Source organism: Epithele typhae (genome assembly GCF_022376455.1).
Source record: "Epithele typhae strain CBS 203.58 chromosome Unknown BXZ73scaffold_8, whole genome shotgun sequence".
Lineage (NCBI taxonomy): Eukaryota > Fungi > Basidiomycota > Agaricomycetes > Polyporales > Epitheliaceae > Epithele > Epithele typhae.
In genome coordinates, this window is record NW_025954199.1 from 589,333 (window position 1) to 603,931 (window position 14,599).

Genomic DNA, 14,599 nt, shown 5'->3' on the forward strand with positions numbered 1-14,599 from the left:
TCTGACTCCGCTGCCCGCCTCGCTCTGTGAGATAAGCTACGCCGCTCGTATTCGTTCTGTAATATCCCCCCTTTTGCGTCGCCCCGTGTCACGTCCGCGTTCTGTCGCACTTGTTCGCCCCCCACCCTCGCTCCTCGTCTCGCGTTCACCACCGCTCGTCACCTGTGCGACCCCTTACTTACGATCCCGGCCCTCCTTCCACGCATCCACGCGGGCCTCGCAGCACTCCTGGTCGCTCGCTACATGCGCCTTGTTTGCGCGGATACCCCCGCGCGCCCGCTCGATAACCCATCTGCCATCACCCACCCGCCGCGTCTCGTCCTGGTCCGAGCTCGCGATCTGATCTCGTCCGATGACCCGCGCTCTGAAGGCAGGCCTGGGCCGGTCGACGTTCGGTGCCGACGACGTGGAAGTCCGACGGCCAGCGCACTTTCCACCGTTGCAAGGCCCCGGCGTCGCGACTCGGGCCCCTGGCCGACGATCAGCGGTGCTTTAACGGCTCGGTGTCCTCGGAGCCGGCTCTCTCGACTGGCCGGCGCCGTCGCCGGCCAACGCGCTGGAGCCCCGCGCCGACGGTTGCCTGTCGACGCTCCCGCGAGCGGAGGGCCGCCGCGCTGCAAAAATTTCCCCGGCAGCCTCGGCGTTGCGCTCCGTGGCTTTCTCGGGATTCTGAATCCCTCCTCGCTGGCTGCAGAAGTCCACGGACGGCGACGACGGGAGTGCAAAAATTTCGCGCGCGCGCTACGTACGTACGTGTGGTGCCGTGCCTTTGAAAGCCTGGACAGAAGGGCGGCCGCGTGAATCGAATCGCCCGGGCCGGGGCGACGCCGGGTGGGTTCCCGCGCGGGCTGCGCGCAATGACGAGCGTCGTCGTCGGCGGCGGCGGCGGCGGCGGCGGCGGTCGTACCGTCGCGGTGAGCAAGGGCGGAACGGAGCGAGCTGGTGGGAATTCCGTCTTGTCTTGAGACGACGGTCTCAGTCTTGAGCTTGAGAAAGAGAGAGCTTGTTCGCGAGGCGAGCGGCGGTTGCCGTTGGGCCGGACGCGTTCCTGGGGAGCCTGGGACCCGGCCGGCGACGGCGACGGCGACGGAGGAAAGAGTCCCGCGGCGGGCTCGGACGAGAGGATTCGGATGCATAGCACTGGACGGCGGACGCGGCTCGTGAGTCGTGTCTCAAACCGTTGGCGGGGGCGGGGAACAAGCCGCGGACGCGGGGTGCCCGTGCGGACGGAGGGGCGTTGCGACAGTACTTGCCGGTATCCAGTGAGCTGCCTCCTCTGTCGTCGAACGCCACGAGCTTTTTCGCAAGTGGTTAGCGGCGTACCCACGCACGGGAGGGCGCCGCACTCCTTGCCATTTGCCGCACGCCGAACCTGCAGGGCGCACCCGCGCGCTTCCTGCTGGCGTCCGCGGCCGCAGACCGCAGCGCGCGCGGGGATCCGCGAACGCATTTCGACGCGGCGCGCGTTTTTATGCATTACCTACGCATGGCGTCCTACGTTGGCGCGACTGCCGCCGTACACGCAGAATTCGGCCGCGCCATGGCGACCAGCGCAGCGAGCGGACGGACGAACAACGACCTCCAGCTCTGACTGTGCGCCGACCGTCCCGGAGCGCTTCCAGTGATCGCCACCTGGCGCGATCGCCGCGGGAGGCGGCGGCGGCGGCCACGGAGGATCCGGGTGCACCGACGCGGGGTACGTACGGGTACGTACGCGCGCGCGACGGGGTTGGTCGGGAAGACGAGGAAGCGTCGGAGGGGCGGACTGCGCCCGGCGGGTGGGAAGCGGACGGGCGGCGAGAAGGCGCAGGGTGGGGCTTCGAGCGGGTGAACGCTGAGAGCTTCGCGCGCGCCCGTTGGTCCCGTGGAGGTCGGGTGCGGACCCGCCGCGCGCGGCGAACAGGAGGCCTGGCTTGTATATCACATATGGGTCGGCATTGTTCCGTGAACTCGCTGGCCCGTGCGCACGGTCCGTCGACGTCGATTGAAGGACGGGTGCGCCGTCGTGCAGGAGGCGATGGACCGGATAGAAGTGCGCGGGCCCTGTAGCCTGAGAGAAGGAACGGTGCGGCTGCGATCATGGTTATCGTCCGTGGTCCGTGCGGCGCGGCCAGCGTCGACGAAGCGCGTTGTCGCGTCGGCGCGGCGCATTCAGTCTGAGTCGGGCGCAGTGTACGGGACCGTGCCTGGAGAGCGTTGCGCGCGATGTCATCTCCATCTCCAACGCTCATCTCGCGACTCGCGCCCCTTGTTCCTCGCGGTGGCCAGGTCCCTCGGAATTTAGCCTTTCGTTCCGCGCCTCAAGCCCCCTCAAGCCAGCTCAAGCCTCAAGGCCTCAGGCCCCATCGTTCCGGAGCCCGCGCATCATCTCGACATTGCGGTGCCTGACGGCCGAGGTGCCCCTGGCCTGGGGCCCGCAATAATCAGATTCAGATCCACCCAGCTCACGCTCGCAGCCGACTACAAATCGCCCTCCGCTCGTGACCAGAGCGCGCTGCAGCGGCTCGACGGGAACGTTCCGCCCGACGTTGACAAGACGCGCCCTGGTGGGGAGAGGTTCTGACGGCAGCACTGGTTCTGGCGAGCTTGGGGCGACGGGAGGCTGGCCAGTTCTGATGGCGGACAGGCGAGGCGGCGGGCGAGCGCGCGCGGCCTGTCAGGTGGGCCGCGAGAAGGTGCGGGAAAGCGAGTCGCTCGCGTGAGGGTGACGCAAGGTGGGGGAGCGGCCGTACGTACTCGCTCGTAAACGATGCAGGTCACGGCTGTGAGGAATGAATGGCGGGCGTTGCCCGACCGGAAGAGCGACGTTTGGCGAGCACGATGCGCCAACTCCCGGGGCAGAGAGAGGCGGAAGGCGAGGGCGAGTAAGCAAGGGGCCGTCGATTGTGCTGCCAGTGTGCACTCGCCGTCCGCCGTCGCGCCGTCGGCCGGGCTGGGTCCAGAGCCGCACCGTGCAGGGGCGACGAGTTGAACAAGCTCGAGATGAAGCTTCTTCAGCGTGGGTGGGTGAGTGGGGCGGAACGGCCCCAGCTGGCCCCCTAGGCCTGGAGTCGATCTGCCATGTCTCCCAGGCGAGCGCCGCATCTGCCACGCGGACGAGCCCCAGGCCCACGGCGAGTGCCATGCGTTGGCCCCGGGAGTGAGTGGACACACAACGCGGACGGAGCCGGAGGGCGCCGGGAAGGCGCTCTCCGTCGCGTTTCGGCCGTCGCGCCTGCTGCGGTCTGCGCAACTTGCAGGCGAGCCGTGTCGAAGGCCGCCTTCGCGGGTGCGGCGAAGGCTCGCCAAGGCCCGGCGGCACCGAACAATGTCCGCCAGTAGGTTCGCGCTGCGCTCGATCGAGCCCAAAGGTGTGTGACTTTCCAATGTCTATGGCATGCGTGGCCTCTGTCTCTCCTCCGTTCCCCTCTCGGCTGTGGTAAGTACGTGGACTTGAAATCGTGCAATGTCTTGCGTGAGGTGAACGAAGGAAAGGTGCGGTAGGAGCCAGCGAGAGGAGCATAGATACTTGTGCACAGCTCGCAGATTTTGTACGTGTCACATATGTACATCGGCAAATAAGAGGCGCCCTGCACGCGCATGCGCAGACAGGGCCGCGCGCAGACAATCAATTGTCTGAAAATTACTGATGCTGCACTCCTTCGGCATTGCCTTCGGAGATACAGGCCCACGATGTATAAGCCATGCATGTACAAAAGTTTCACGAGGATCGCTGAAGTTGCGGATGAACGCGCGTCGACACCGGTTTGGGGGCTGGCAGCAATGCACGTTGGACGCGCGAATTCGGGTACAGGATGACAGGATTAGCAAGACGAGCACACACTGGCCGATAATAATGTTACAGACAGCTCGATCCAGAAACCACACCGCCCTCCTCAGTGACCATCCACCGTCCTCTTCCGTCACGCACCCGGTTGTCCAGGCTTCCCGCCTCCTGCCCCAGGCTGCATCTGCCCCGGGTGCCCAGGCATGCCCGGCATCTGCATCTGCTGCTGTCCCGGCATCGGCCGCCCCGCCGCGGCCGCCATCTGCCAGTACTGGTTCATCGTCCGCATCTGCGCATAGGCCGGGTACTGTGCCATGAACTGCGCCTGCTGTTGCGGCGTCTGCTGCTGCTGTGCGAGCTGCTGCTGCTGCTGCTGCTGGACGAGGTGCTGCTGCATGTGCGGCTGCTGCTGCTGCTGTTGCTGCTGTTGCATCTGCGGGTGCTGCCCGTGCGCCGCCTGAGCCTGAGCCTGAGCCTGCGCCTGCGCTTGGGCTTGGACCATCCGCATCTGGTAGTACATCATCTGCTGCTGCTGTTGCGGGGTGTGCTGGACGTGCTGGCCCGGGTTCTGCTGGCCCTGCTGCTGCTGTTGTTGGTGGACTGCCTGCTGCATTTGGATCTGCACCCGCGCGGCCTGCAGCTGTGCTTCCTGCGTCATCGCCGTGGGGGGCATCGGCGACCCGCGCGGGACCTGCGCGGGTGCGAGGTGCGGCGTCCCGTTCCTCTGCGCTTGAGCCTGAGCCTGAGCCTGAGCCTGAGCCTGAGCCTGAGCCTGAGCCTGAGCCTGAGCCTGAGCCTGGGCGTGCACGACCTGCGCGGCGGGCATCGGGCTCCGCGTCGCCACCGCGGGCGAGCCCGCCTGCTGCGCGGCGGCAGCAGCTTGCGCGGCCTGCTGTTGCTGCTGCTGCTGCTGTTGCGTGAGCTGCCGGCTCGCGGCGGCGTGCATCGCAAAGTAGGGGATCTGCTGGTACGGGTTGTACGGTGCTTGCTGCTGCTGCTGGGGTTGTTGCGGCTGGGGCTGTTGCGGCTGCTGCTGGCCGGGCTGCTGCTGCGACTGGGGCGCGACGGGCTGCGGCGCGAGCGCGGGCTGCTGCTGCATCGGGGCCGGGGCGGCGGCGAGGGGCTTGCGCCGGGCGAGGCTCTGCGTCGCGAACGCCGCCATCTGGTTCGCGTACTGGGTCATCATCGGGTGCCCGGGCTGGCCCGGCTGGGGCTGGGGCTGCTGTTGCTGTTGCGGCTGCTGTGGGGCTTGGTGGGCGTTCGGCGCCGGCGAGGGTTGGATGCGCGGCGCGGGCGCGGGCGCGAGCTGCGGGAGGTGGTGGGGGGCGCCGGGGACGACGGACGCGGGGCGCGGTTGGTGCGGGTGCGGGTGCTGTTGCTGTTGCGGGTGCGGGTGCGGGTGCGGGTGCGGCGGGTGCTGCGGGTGCTCTGCGGCGGAGGGCGGGCTGCTGGCGTGCGCGACGGGCGCGCGCGGCGAGGGCGCGGAGGGCGCGGGCTGGATGGGCGTCGCGGCGCGCGGCGCGTAGTGCGGGTGCTGCATGTGCGGCGGGAGCGCGAGCGCGGGGTTGTGCGCGCCCCCGCCGGCGGAGGAGGGCGTGGCCGTGCGGGCGATCGCGGGGGGCGGGGCGTCGGCCTTCTTCTTCGGCTGCGGGACGGGCTTCTTGCCCGCCGTGGTCGGAGCGGGGGGCGCGGAGGGGACCGGGACGGCTGTGGGCGGTTGTGGGACGGCGTGGGGCGGTATGGGGGTGGAGGATGACGAGGGCTGTTGGACGGGTGTGAGTGTGGGGGCGGGGGTCGGCGTGGGGACGGAGTTCGTGATGGAAGACGGGGCGATGCTGTTGATCGGGGTGCCCGAAGGGTGGGGGGAAGAGGAAGTCTGCATGGGCACCGTGATTGGCATGTGTGAGAGGTAGGTTGGGGGTGGTATTGACTTCACGTTCTGCTTTGCCTCCAGCATAGGGAATTTCCTATGAATAGACTGTAAGTTGGTTACCAGGATCCCGGAAACCTTTAGCTCACCCCGGTTGGATGTTGCGCTGGGGACTCATAAACTGCATCAGCTTCAGACGACGTGTCTTCTCGATCTCATCGGCTTCCTGATCGACAGCGGAGGCTTTGCGCTTCAGAGACATGGGTGCGGGTGGAGTCGACACCCGCTGCGTCAGGTTCACTATCCGAGCCAGATGCGGGTCCGGCTCCAAACATAAAGGGGGAACGGTGGCCAGCTGCGTCGCAAGGGGTCAAGTGCTCAGTATTGGCGAGACGCGTAGGTCGCCTGAACGGCGTCAATGCCACTCACAAGCAGCCGCGCTTCTACTTCCAGAGCGTTGTTATCCGTCCATGGCGTGACAGTCTTCTGACTGAGAAGACAGATATCAGCCCAGCGAGACTCGTCGTTGGGCGCTAGGACCACCCGGCTTCGCTCGGGCTGCTCCAGTTCAGGCTCGGTACTTTTCGCCGGCCGATAGTCGAGAATTTCGACAATGAGACATCCTAGCACACTGTTCAGCATGACGCCACTCCACAACAAGAGACGCACGCACCCTCGTAAAAGGGGAGGTTCGCGGAGTCGAACAGCTCGAGGAAGTCGACGGGTATATGCTGTGCACGGATGTCGTCCAGCAGAGACTGTACAAAAACGTGTGTTCAGAATGGGTGGCGCGACTGGAAAATCGAAATACCCACCGCGGTCTGGCTATTGTAGAGGAACTTGGAGCCGTTGTTCAATATCCAGTGCTCACGGTAGAGCCGTACGGTGAACGACGGCGGCGCGGCGCGGTTGGCCTTAAGTAGGCCGTGCACGAAGCGGGCGGTGTTGTAGAGCGCCATGGTGGCACGTGGGGCCAGGCGGGAGGGACGGGTGTGTTCGACGGTCGCGGTTGAATGAACCTGGCTGGCAGCGGCGCGGTGGCGGCGACGCGGCGCTGACGTAATCCGGTGCAAGGCAAGGAGGCTTCGGTCCGTGGGAATCTCGCTCATCTTCATCTTCTCAAGCATGTCCGACGCGGCCAGCCTTCAGGAGGTAAACAAAAATGGGAAATGGGTGTGAATGAAACTCAGAGACTGATTCAGCGGCATAGCTTGTGCAGTTTCTGAGGGACAAGAACCCGCAAGTGCGCCAGATCGCGCTATCGCACTTGCTCCCTCAGACGCCCAAAGGATCTCCTCATCGAGACCTCTTCTACGCCGGGCTTTCTGGAGGAGGCCTGAAGAAAAAACAGGAGAACGATCTCATCAGGGATATAAAGATACTGTGTAGAGACCAGCTGGTGCGCTTTGTGATTGCCAGCTCTCAATCCACGCTGAATCATCGCAGGCGACGGCGCACGATGCGTTCAGAGCCCTCGTAAATTTGACAGACAACTCCCTGCTCGTGGGAAGTCTGTCAGAGGTGCAGTTCATGAAGTTTGTTGTATCATATATTATCGTACGTACCCTTTTTCAGAAATACACAGCTGGCCTGACTCCTGTACCAGAACTACCAAGCCGTTCTCGCGGACCTCGCGTCGATGCTGCTCTCAAACCTCACCGCCTCCGCCAGCGCGTGCTCCGTGCTCCTCAACCTCACCATCCCCATTCTCCCTGACCCCAAGTCTCCCCTGGGCGTTTTCCCCGTCGACTCCCGCTCGGGCACCTGTGGCGCGCCCGTACCGTACCCTGCCGGGGAGCCCAAGGAGGTCCTCGCGCTCCCGCTCCTCGTCGACATCTTCGTCAAAGCCGCGCTCGTGTCCTCGGACACGGATCGCGAGCAGCGGCCATTCAAGGGCGAGATGCACTTCCTCGCGAGCGTGTTCGCGAACCTCAGCGCGGTGCGCCGATTGCGATTGCGCCGCTTTCTGACCTGGACTCTGACCGCGACCCCGCCGCGCAGGCGACGACGGGACGGACGTTCTTCTTGACGCCGCGATCGTCCGATCCGTTCGGCGAGGACGCAAGCGCGGGGGTCGAGTACCCGCTGTCGAAACTCTTGGCGTTCACCGAGCACAAGGACTCGATCCGGCGTGGCGGAGTTGCGTATGCTATCAAGTAGGTCATCCGGGTGCGGGCATCGGCTTACCGAGCTTACGGGTTGCCTTCGACTCCTGCCAGGAACTGTGCGTTCCAGGCGTCCGCGCATCGGGCGCTGTTGTCGGAAGAGACCGAGATGGTCGCAATCCCTCCCTCTGCTGCAACCGCTCCGGGGATCAACATTATTCCCTATGTGTTGCTACCCCTTGCTGGGCCAGAGGAGTTTGACCTTGAGGTACGACGGTCATTCTGAGAGTAGGATCGGCTCAGGGAGCTCACATGTGCCATTCCTTAGGATCAAGAGAAGCTTCCGGACGCGCTACAATTCCTACCTCCAAGCAAGAAGCGCGAAGCAGACCCGGCGGTCCGGTTAACGCACGTCGAAACGCTGCTCTTGCTGTGCACGACGCACTGGGGGCGCGCATGGTTGCGCTCGCACGGTGTGTACGAGGTCGTGCGTGCCTTGCACGAAAACGAAGAGGTCGAGCGGGTGAGTGGACTGGCGAGCGTTGTGTGAGACTACGACGCTGACTGGAAAATATTCGCGCAGGTGGCAGAGCACGTTGAGCGACTCGTGAATATCTTGAAGCGAGACGAAGGCAAGGACACAGTCCGTGACGGCGAGGACCTGGACGCGATGTCTCGCAAAGAGGAAGACGACGAGGACAGCAGAATAGAGGAGCTCTGATATCAAAGGGAGGCGATCGTATAGTGTATCGTTACGTTCGTGATGTACAGTGTAGCTCGTAATGATGTATCACTACGTGCGTTGGACAGCCGCTGGGACATATGGCTACAGAGACTATACAGAGGCCGTATGGTGATTAGCGTGCTACTGCTGTAAAAATATGGACGCGTATTAGAGTAAGACGGGCGGGTGACTCCTTCAGAGTGTGGGTGATGGGTGACGAGAAATAGAGTACGCAACCAGGCTCCAATAGTTCAGTTGTCGTGCATCGCGAGATCAATATGCTGGCTGCTAGGAGCGGACGAATCGTCGCTCAACAGCCATCCGTATGAATCCTTGCTGCTGTCCTTGCGTGTGCCAAAACGAGAAGCCTGCCGATTGAGCGTTTGGGGATCCATACAAGGTTTCTTCGGCGTAAGCTCTGTGTCCTCATCAGTGAGCTCTTCCAAGGGAGCGGCGCGAAGGTTGCGCATCCACGGAGAGATCGTATCAAGCTTGGATGTTGACCTGATATTGTGTCAACGAAGTTTCAAGAGCACGAGTCTGCACGACTCACCCTTTCGACTCCATCTTGCCAAACTCATTATTGAGGAAGGACTTCTGCGAGCCAGAGGGCGCCGCATGGGACGTCGATAGCACAGAGGGCTGGGTGGCGGCGGTCTTCAGCTTCGGGGGTGGGGTGTTGTCAAGAGGGTTGACTAGCAGGGCTTCAAATTCGTCGTCACTATCGCCATTGAGGGCCGGCACTCCTGGAACCGACGGCGATGACGAGGGAGGAGGGGCTGGCTTGCTGCCGGCCGACAGTCGCCCGTCTTCGTCCGAGCGCAGACTTGCGACCGATCCCGCGCGGGCCCTTGGACGAGGCCGAGGCTGGGGTTTGGGCTTCGTGATGGTCATGGGCGCCGCGTTGGAAGTCGCAGTCCCGGGAGGAACCGTCGCAGTGGCGCCGTGGGCCGCCGAATGTGGTTTGTCCGCACTTCCCGAAGCCTTCCTCCGCTTCTTGGTTGGGCTCGTCGCCTCCGAGCCGTCGGTACCGCTGCTGAGCTCGATCACGATGCTCCCGGGCCCGGGACCAAGGGTCTTCTTGCCCGCAGCCTCGCCGCGCCGCACCGCCGCCTTGCGCTTCGAGCCGCTCGGCGGGGACGACGCGCGCTCCGTCGTCGACTCCGCGTCGGTCAGCGTTCCCGGCGCCCTCGAGCGGGCCCGCGCGCGCGGGCGAGGCTTCGGCTTCGGGGGCGCCACCTCCGCTTCGGACAGACTCTGGGCGAGCGCGTCTGCTTCTGCCTCGAGACGTTCTTCTTCCTCGAGCTCCTTCCTGCGCGCCCTCGCCCGCGCCATGAACATCCGCTCCGTCGCACCAAGCGGCTGCTCTGCACTGTGCTTTGGGTCCCCATCGGTGTCGTCCGCGGGAAACATGGCGACACCATACTCCGCACTCGCTTCCAAAGTGGCTATGGCCTGCGGTCGGGAAAGGTTGAGGTCGTCGATGATGAGACGAACGGCTGTTTCCGGTACCAGAACCAGTGCAATGAAGTCGGTGGGTGTGAGCGGTAGACTGGCGTCCGGGTGAAAGTCCGAGGGCGGAAAGAGATCACAGAGGGTCTGGTGGATGATCACGTATCCTAGCTCCCCGTAGCTGGAACGAATGATTGGTGCACGCTTCGGAGGGGGATTGACGAGAAACTCACTATCCAGGTTGTGTCTTACTGAAGGAAGAAAACTGGCCCCGTACACCAACTGCATGACGTGAGCCCTGTTTGCGCACATTGCGGACGACCTCTTGCCAGAATTCGTTCTCCTTGCGCGCACGTGTGGCGCATCTCTTGTGAGTAGGGGCAAAGTCTTCATCCACATCGTCCACGATGGTCTTGAGGGTACCCTCAAGCCGTTGGACACGTCCCGCAAGCTTGTCGAAGTCAATTTCAGTTGGCCATCTCTGTTCGCGAGCACGAGGGATCCAATCGCGTTCAAAGCGGTGCCGCTGGCATACACCCACGTAAGCCACGAGGGGGGCCTGCAGCCCAAGTGAATTTGTCGCCCGTTCGTCTTGCCGCGACACCCGCTTCGCAGCCTCTATCAGCCTACGCAGATGAGGGGTTGGTTCAGGGGGTAATCGCTCGTCGCACCACGGGCACAGTGTCTCCGGGTCGATGAACACTGAACGGAACGATGAAGCTATAGTCAGCCTAGGGAGCAGTAGGGAGCGCATATACTTACTATCTTCGTCGGACTCTGGGTCCACTTCCATCAGGAGATCTCGAGTGGTACGTTTGCGACGCCGAGGTGCGAGGGTAGAACCATCTTCGCTGTCAAGGTCGAGAGCTGTAAGCTTGCTTGGGGTTCTGTGTCCCATGCTCTGGAGAACTTCGGCATCCATTGGGAATGGGCGGTATCTAGGAGTAGGTTGGGCGTTATCATCCTCAGAAGTTGTGGCTTCAGCTCGACCTGGCGTGTGTTGGCGACGAGTGCATGGCGACGAGAGTGGGGATAGCAGCGGGAAGTTGGAGGTAGTGGCTGTGGTTGAAGCAGGGAGAATATTGCATGGCGAGCTCGATGGGGAAGTGAGGGGTGAAAGTGCACCTATAGGGTCCGCGCGAGCTTCGCCTTTGCCAAGCTTGTCGCGGCCTCTTGAAGGTCCGGGCAACTCATCGTCAGTATCCGACGGGCCCCAGGCCGGGAGAGTCGAGGGTTTAGTGATAGCCTTGTCTTTCGTCTCGCTTTGCTTCGCGACCGCCCCATTCACGGCACGCCTCTTCTTCGGCATGAGCCGCTTCAAGTCATCCGAATCGCTTGAATCGACAAAGGAAATGGGAGTGGTTGAGCGGAAGGTCTTGGTGGTCTGGGAACGAAGGAGGGCATGACCAGAGGTCTGAGATGTGCGGAGACTCGGGATGTCGGCGACAGTTTGGGCTTTGCTGACGGTGCCTTTCCCTGCTTTGCGGACGGGGCGAGGTACTGGGCGAGATGGACGAGGCGTTTTATCGACAGTGTCCACAGGTTCGTCGAGCTCGACATCAGAGAAGAGACCTGGATGCGGGGGCGTACCGGACCGATTCCTGCTACGCTCACGGAGTGGGACCTTCTTCGCCCGACCATCCTCCACATCGCTCGCTTTACTCGGCTGCGGGCGAGACGAGGACGAAGCAGCTCCTACAGACTTGTCAGAATGCCCTTGCGCATTCTCCGTGGTCAGGGGTGACGAAGTAGAAGTCGTGGCAGCGCCCTTCCGGGTGATCCTGGTCGACTTATGATTAGGTGGCCGGTAACCTGGCTTTGTTTGGTGCTTGTCAATGACGGTGCCTTGAAAGACCCAGAACGCCGTGGTTTCAAGGGTTTGGTGCGCTCTTCTGGATCTACAGAATTGTGCCTTGATGATCCCGAAAGGAAGTCGATCTCGTCCTCACTGTCGTCAAGTTCAATGGGTGTTCTCGAGGGGGGCGCATCGGACGTGGTGGGACAAGTGCGGGAGGCAGATGGCGCTCGTGATTGAGATCTGGTCGTCCGTCGAGTGAATGCGCTTCCAAAGTCCTCGAATGTAGCCGCTTGAGCGTTAGAAGGTTGGGACAAACGGGTAACTGGGGACGCGTCTGTATCAAGGGTGCTTCCTCGGCTCTTCAGCTGTTGTTGGTATCCTTCCATAGTCCGCAACAAGCATAGACGGGGTAGTCAAAGACCGCAAGACTGGTAGATAGAGAGGAGAGAGGGAGTTGCCGATAGAGGGCGGCTGTTATAATGGAACGCGACAAGCGGTAGCACTCAAACGCGTCCGCGGTTGTCACCACTCACGCTCGCGCTCTGTCACACGGTCACAAACGTGGACGAATCCGCATAAGCGCTGTCCTCATCGGCCGGACGCCTGCCGTGCTCCTTGACCATGGCTATATTCACGCGGTCGCTCCGTTCCGCTGCTCCGGATCGTTGTGCTCACCGTCAGAAAACGGCCTTGTTTATATCCAAGTCGAATCTGCCCCTTTCATGCCGCAGCTCAATCATGTCCCTCCTTTTCTCGCACTCCCAGACGAGCTCATGCTACATATCATCCAGCATCTTGACTTAGAACGCATCCTGATACTCAGACAGGTATGAGTCGCTGTATCGTGCGTTTCGCTGTCTGACGTTTTGCTCAATGTGTAGACATGCAGGTTACTCGCATCTTTGACCCACGACCGTCACACGTGGATCCAGCTCCTCCGACGGCAACGAGAACGCTCACTTCCCTTGCCGCCACATCTGAAGTATTCTTCGTCCTGGGAGGACGTTGACTCAGGCCAAATTGAAGCGGCTGTTCGTCTGGTGCATCTCATCGATCGTTTCTGGTTGCTCCCTCGCTCTCAGTACATCATTCCTGGCCACCGACCGACCTGTCAAACAGACGACGGGGACGATGGTGGACGCACAGTATACTCCATAGATGTTCTACTCGACAGATGGCTGTTATGCATCTATCAAGAAAAAACTGTCGAGCTTTGGGACCTCGACTTGATTACCCGCGAATCCCATCAGCCTCTGCTGTGCACTAGTCAACGAGTCACGGCCCCTGGTTCGTTCTCCTCTGCGATCACCCACCTCGACGCGGAAAACAATGTGCTCACCGTCGCGGTATCTTGGTGAGAAGCCTTGCGTTGCGTATCTACATCTTCATTCTGACTCGTTTTTAGTCACGAGTCCTGCCACATCATGCAAGTGCGGTTGCCCACCTCGTGGTTCTTGTGTCCATGCAAGCCTCAAGCAGTGATGTGTCGTTTTCCACCATTGCCGTCATTTCGTTTTCCTCCCCAATATTCTCCCTCCGAGCTATCGACCCAAGCCAGTCGTTGTTGCTGCTGGGTCTGCACACGTCTTTCCAGCTAATTAATTGGAAAACTCGCCAGAGGACCAATGTACAGATGGTATCAGATGAAGAGGAAGAACTTGTGCGTGTCAATTTTTACTACCCCACCTGACTTCTGACGTTTACTTGGCAGTGGAATGGAGTCGTTGGAGTCGTCTTTCTGACTCAACGGCACTTTCTGGTTCTGAAGACGCATTCCCTTGAAGTCTGCACTTTGTTCGACGACTCTCAGAAGGTCGCCACCACCATTCTCTCTGGAACGAGTTCCCCTCTGAATACACCCACCAAGAAGAAGAAGAAGAAGAAGAACAACAACAACAACAACAACAACAACAACAACAACAACAACACTGCCGCACAGAGTTCATTCTTCACTTCAAAACTCCCACCATCACCAGAAGAGGAAGTGTCCTCTGAAAGTGCCTCAGATTCCGAACAAATCGAGACCAAATTACCCGTACAAATGTCAGCCGTTGTCCACACTCACTTCTTCCCCAACACGACCTTTGGCGGCGTATCATTCTCCCGTCCTATCATTCAACCACCTTCTCCAGCAGACACGGGGGGAGACGAAATAACCCAGGCTTCTCTCTCCTTCCTCGCATACGATGTTCTGCGTGGCTTGTTCCACTGTCACGTTGATATTACCATACCAACACCGTCAGGAACACACAAGGCTTCCCCTCCTTTGGAAGTCCAGGTCCACCTTCTCGCTGCGCACAATATGGCCACTCCAGTTACGCCAGGCACAGAAGCACCAAGTTCCCGCGGAGCGGATTCTCTAGAGGGGCGCGAGGCTTCGTGTTGTCGTGCGCACTGGGGCCGACTGGTCAGCGTGGAGTTTGGATCGAGCGCAGGCGCGGCGAAGTGCGGCGAGTGGTGTACGGGTTTGCCGCGCCCGCTGTGCCGGAGGGAGACGAAGAAGTGGTGGGGGTGGCTCTAGCCGACGGTCCCAATCCCGAGGGTATTCAACCAGGAACCGCCATCTCAGTCATCAACTCTGAGCTGGGTCCTGATGATACTCATTCGAGCTGGATCAGCCCGCCTCCTCGCGCGATCGAAGGGAAGGAGATGTACGAGGTCAATTCGTACGACCTGCGGGGTGCGTGTTTCCACATTATCCGTTTTCCGACTGCGGCTCACTGTTCGCACTCGAATCTACCGTGCAGATGACATCACCCACATCGCCCTATCGGAGACAACCGGGATCATTGCACTCGGTACGCGCAAGGGAGATATTCGAGTCCTCGGGCCAGTCGGTATCCTCGGGGTGCGGAGAAATGGTGTATAGCGGTTAGCAGTGGGC

General features: G+C 61.6%; 5 protein-coding genes across 5 annotated transcripts; 3 read left to right on the top strand and 2 right to left on the bottom strand.

The window, feature by feature from the left end:
* Positions 1-3,969: 3,969 nt before the first annotated feature.
* BXZ73DRAFT_75414 (uncharacterized protein) lies at positions 3,970-5,679 on the top strand (the record flags this gene model as incomplete). Its single annotated transcript, XM_048022207.1, has 3 exons — positions 3,970-4,047; positions 4,125-5,219; positions 5,293-5,679. The coding sequence occupies 3 exons, from the start codon at positions 3,970-3,972 to the stop codon at positions 5,677-5,679; spliced, it is 1,560 nt and encodes a 519-aa protein (XP_047880739.1).
* A 102-nt stretch (positions 5,680-5,781) lies between these two features.
* On the bottom strand, positions 5,782-6,595 carry BXZ73DRAFT_88576 (Spt20 family-domain-containing protein; the record flags this gene model as incomplete). The annotated part of the gene is made up of 4 exons (XM_048025004.1): positions 5,782-5,991; positions 6,066-6,259; positions 6,310-6,394; positions 6,452-6,595. 4 exons carry the CDS (start codon positions 6,593-6,595, stop codon positions 5,782-5,784), a joined length of 633 nt encoding a protein of 210 aa, XP_047880740.1.
* Positions 6,596-6,761: 166 nt separating this feature from the next.
* BXZ73DRAFT_88577 (DUF383-domain-containing protein) lies at positions 6,762-8,462 on the top strand (the record flags this gene model as incomplete). The annotated part of the gene is made up of 8 exons (XM_048025005.1): positions 6,762-6,788; positions 6,847-7,035; positions 7,083-7,193; positions 7,243-7,575; positions 7,638-7,792; positions 7,856-8,009; positions 8,070-8,264; positions 8,325-8,462. 8 exons carry the CDS (start codon positions 6,762-6,764, stop codon positions 8,460-8,462), a joined length of 1,302 nt encoding a protein of 433 aa, XP_047880741.1.
* A 1,278-nt stretch (positions 8,463-9,740) lies between these two features.
* On the bottom strand, positions 9,741-10,839 carry BXZ73DRAFT_16642 (RTC4-like domain-containing protein; the record flags this gene model as incomplete). The annotated part of the gene is made up of 3 exons (XM_048017535.1): positions 9,741-10,098; positions 10,151-10,637; positions 10,680-10,839. Coding segments are annotated over 3 exons (1,005 nt in total), but the record flags the coding sequence as incomplete, so codon positions are not given.
* A 2,300-nt stretch (positions 10,840-13,139) lies between these two features.
* On the top strand, positions 13,140-14,584 carry BXZ73DRAFT_88596 (uncharacterized protein; the record flags this gene model as incomplete). The annotated part of the gene is made up of 6 exons (XM_048025015.1): positions 13,140-13,165; positions 13,270-13,375; positions 13,427-13,528; positions 13,739-14,029; positions 14,056-14,395; positions 14,463-14,584. 6 exons carry the CDS (start codon positions 13,140-13,142, stop codon positions 14,582-14,584), a joined length of 987 nt encoding a protein of 328 aa, XP_047880743.1.
* Positions 14,585-14,599: the final 15 nt, after the last annotated feature.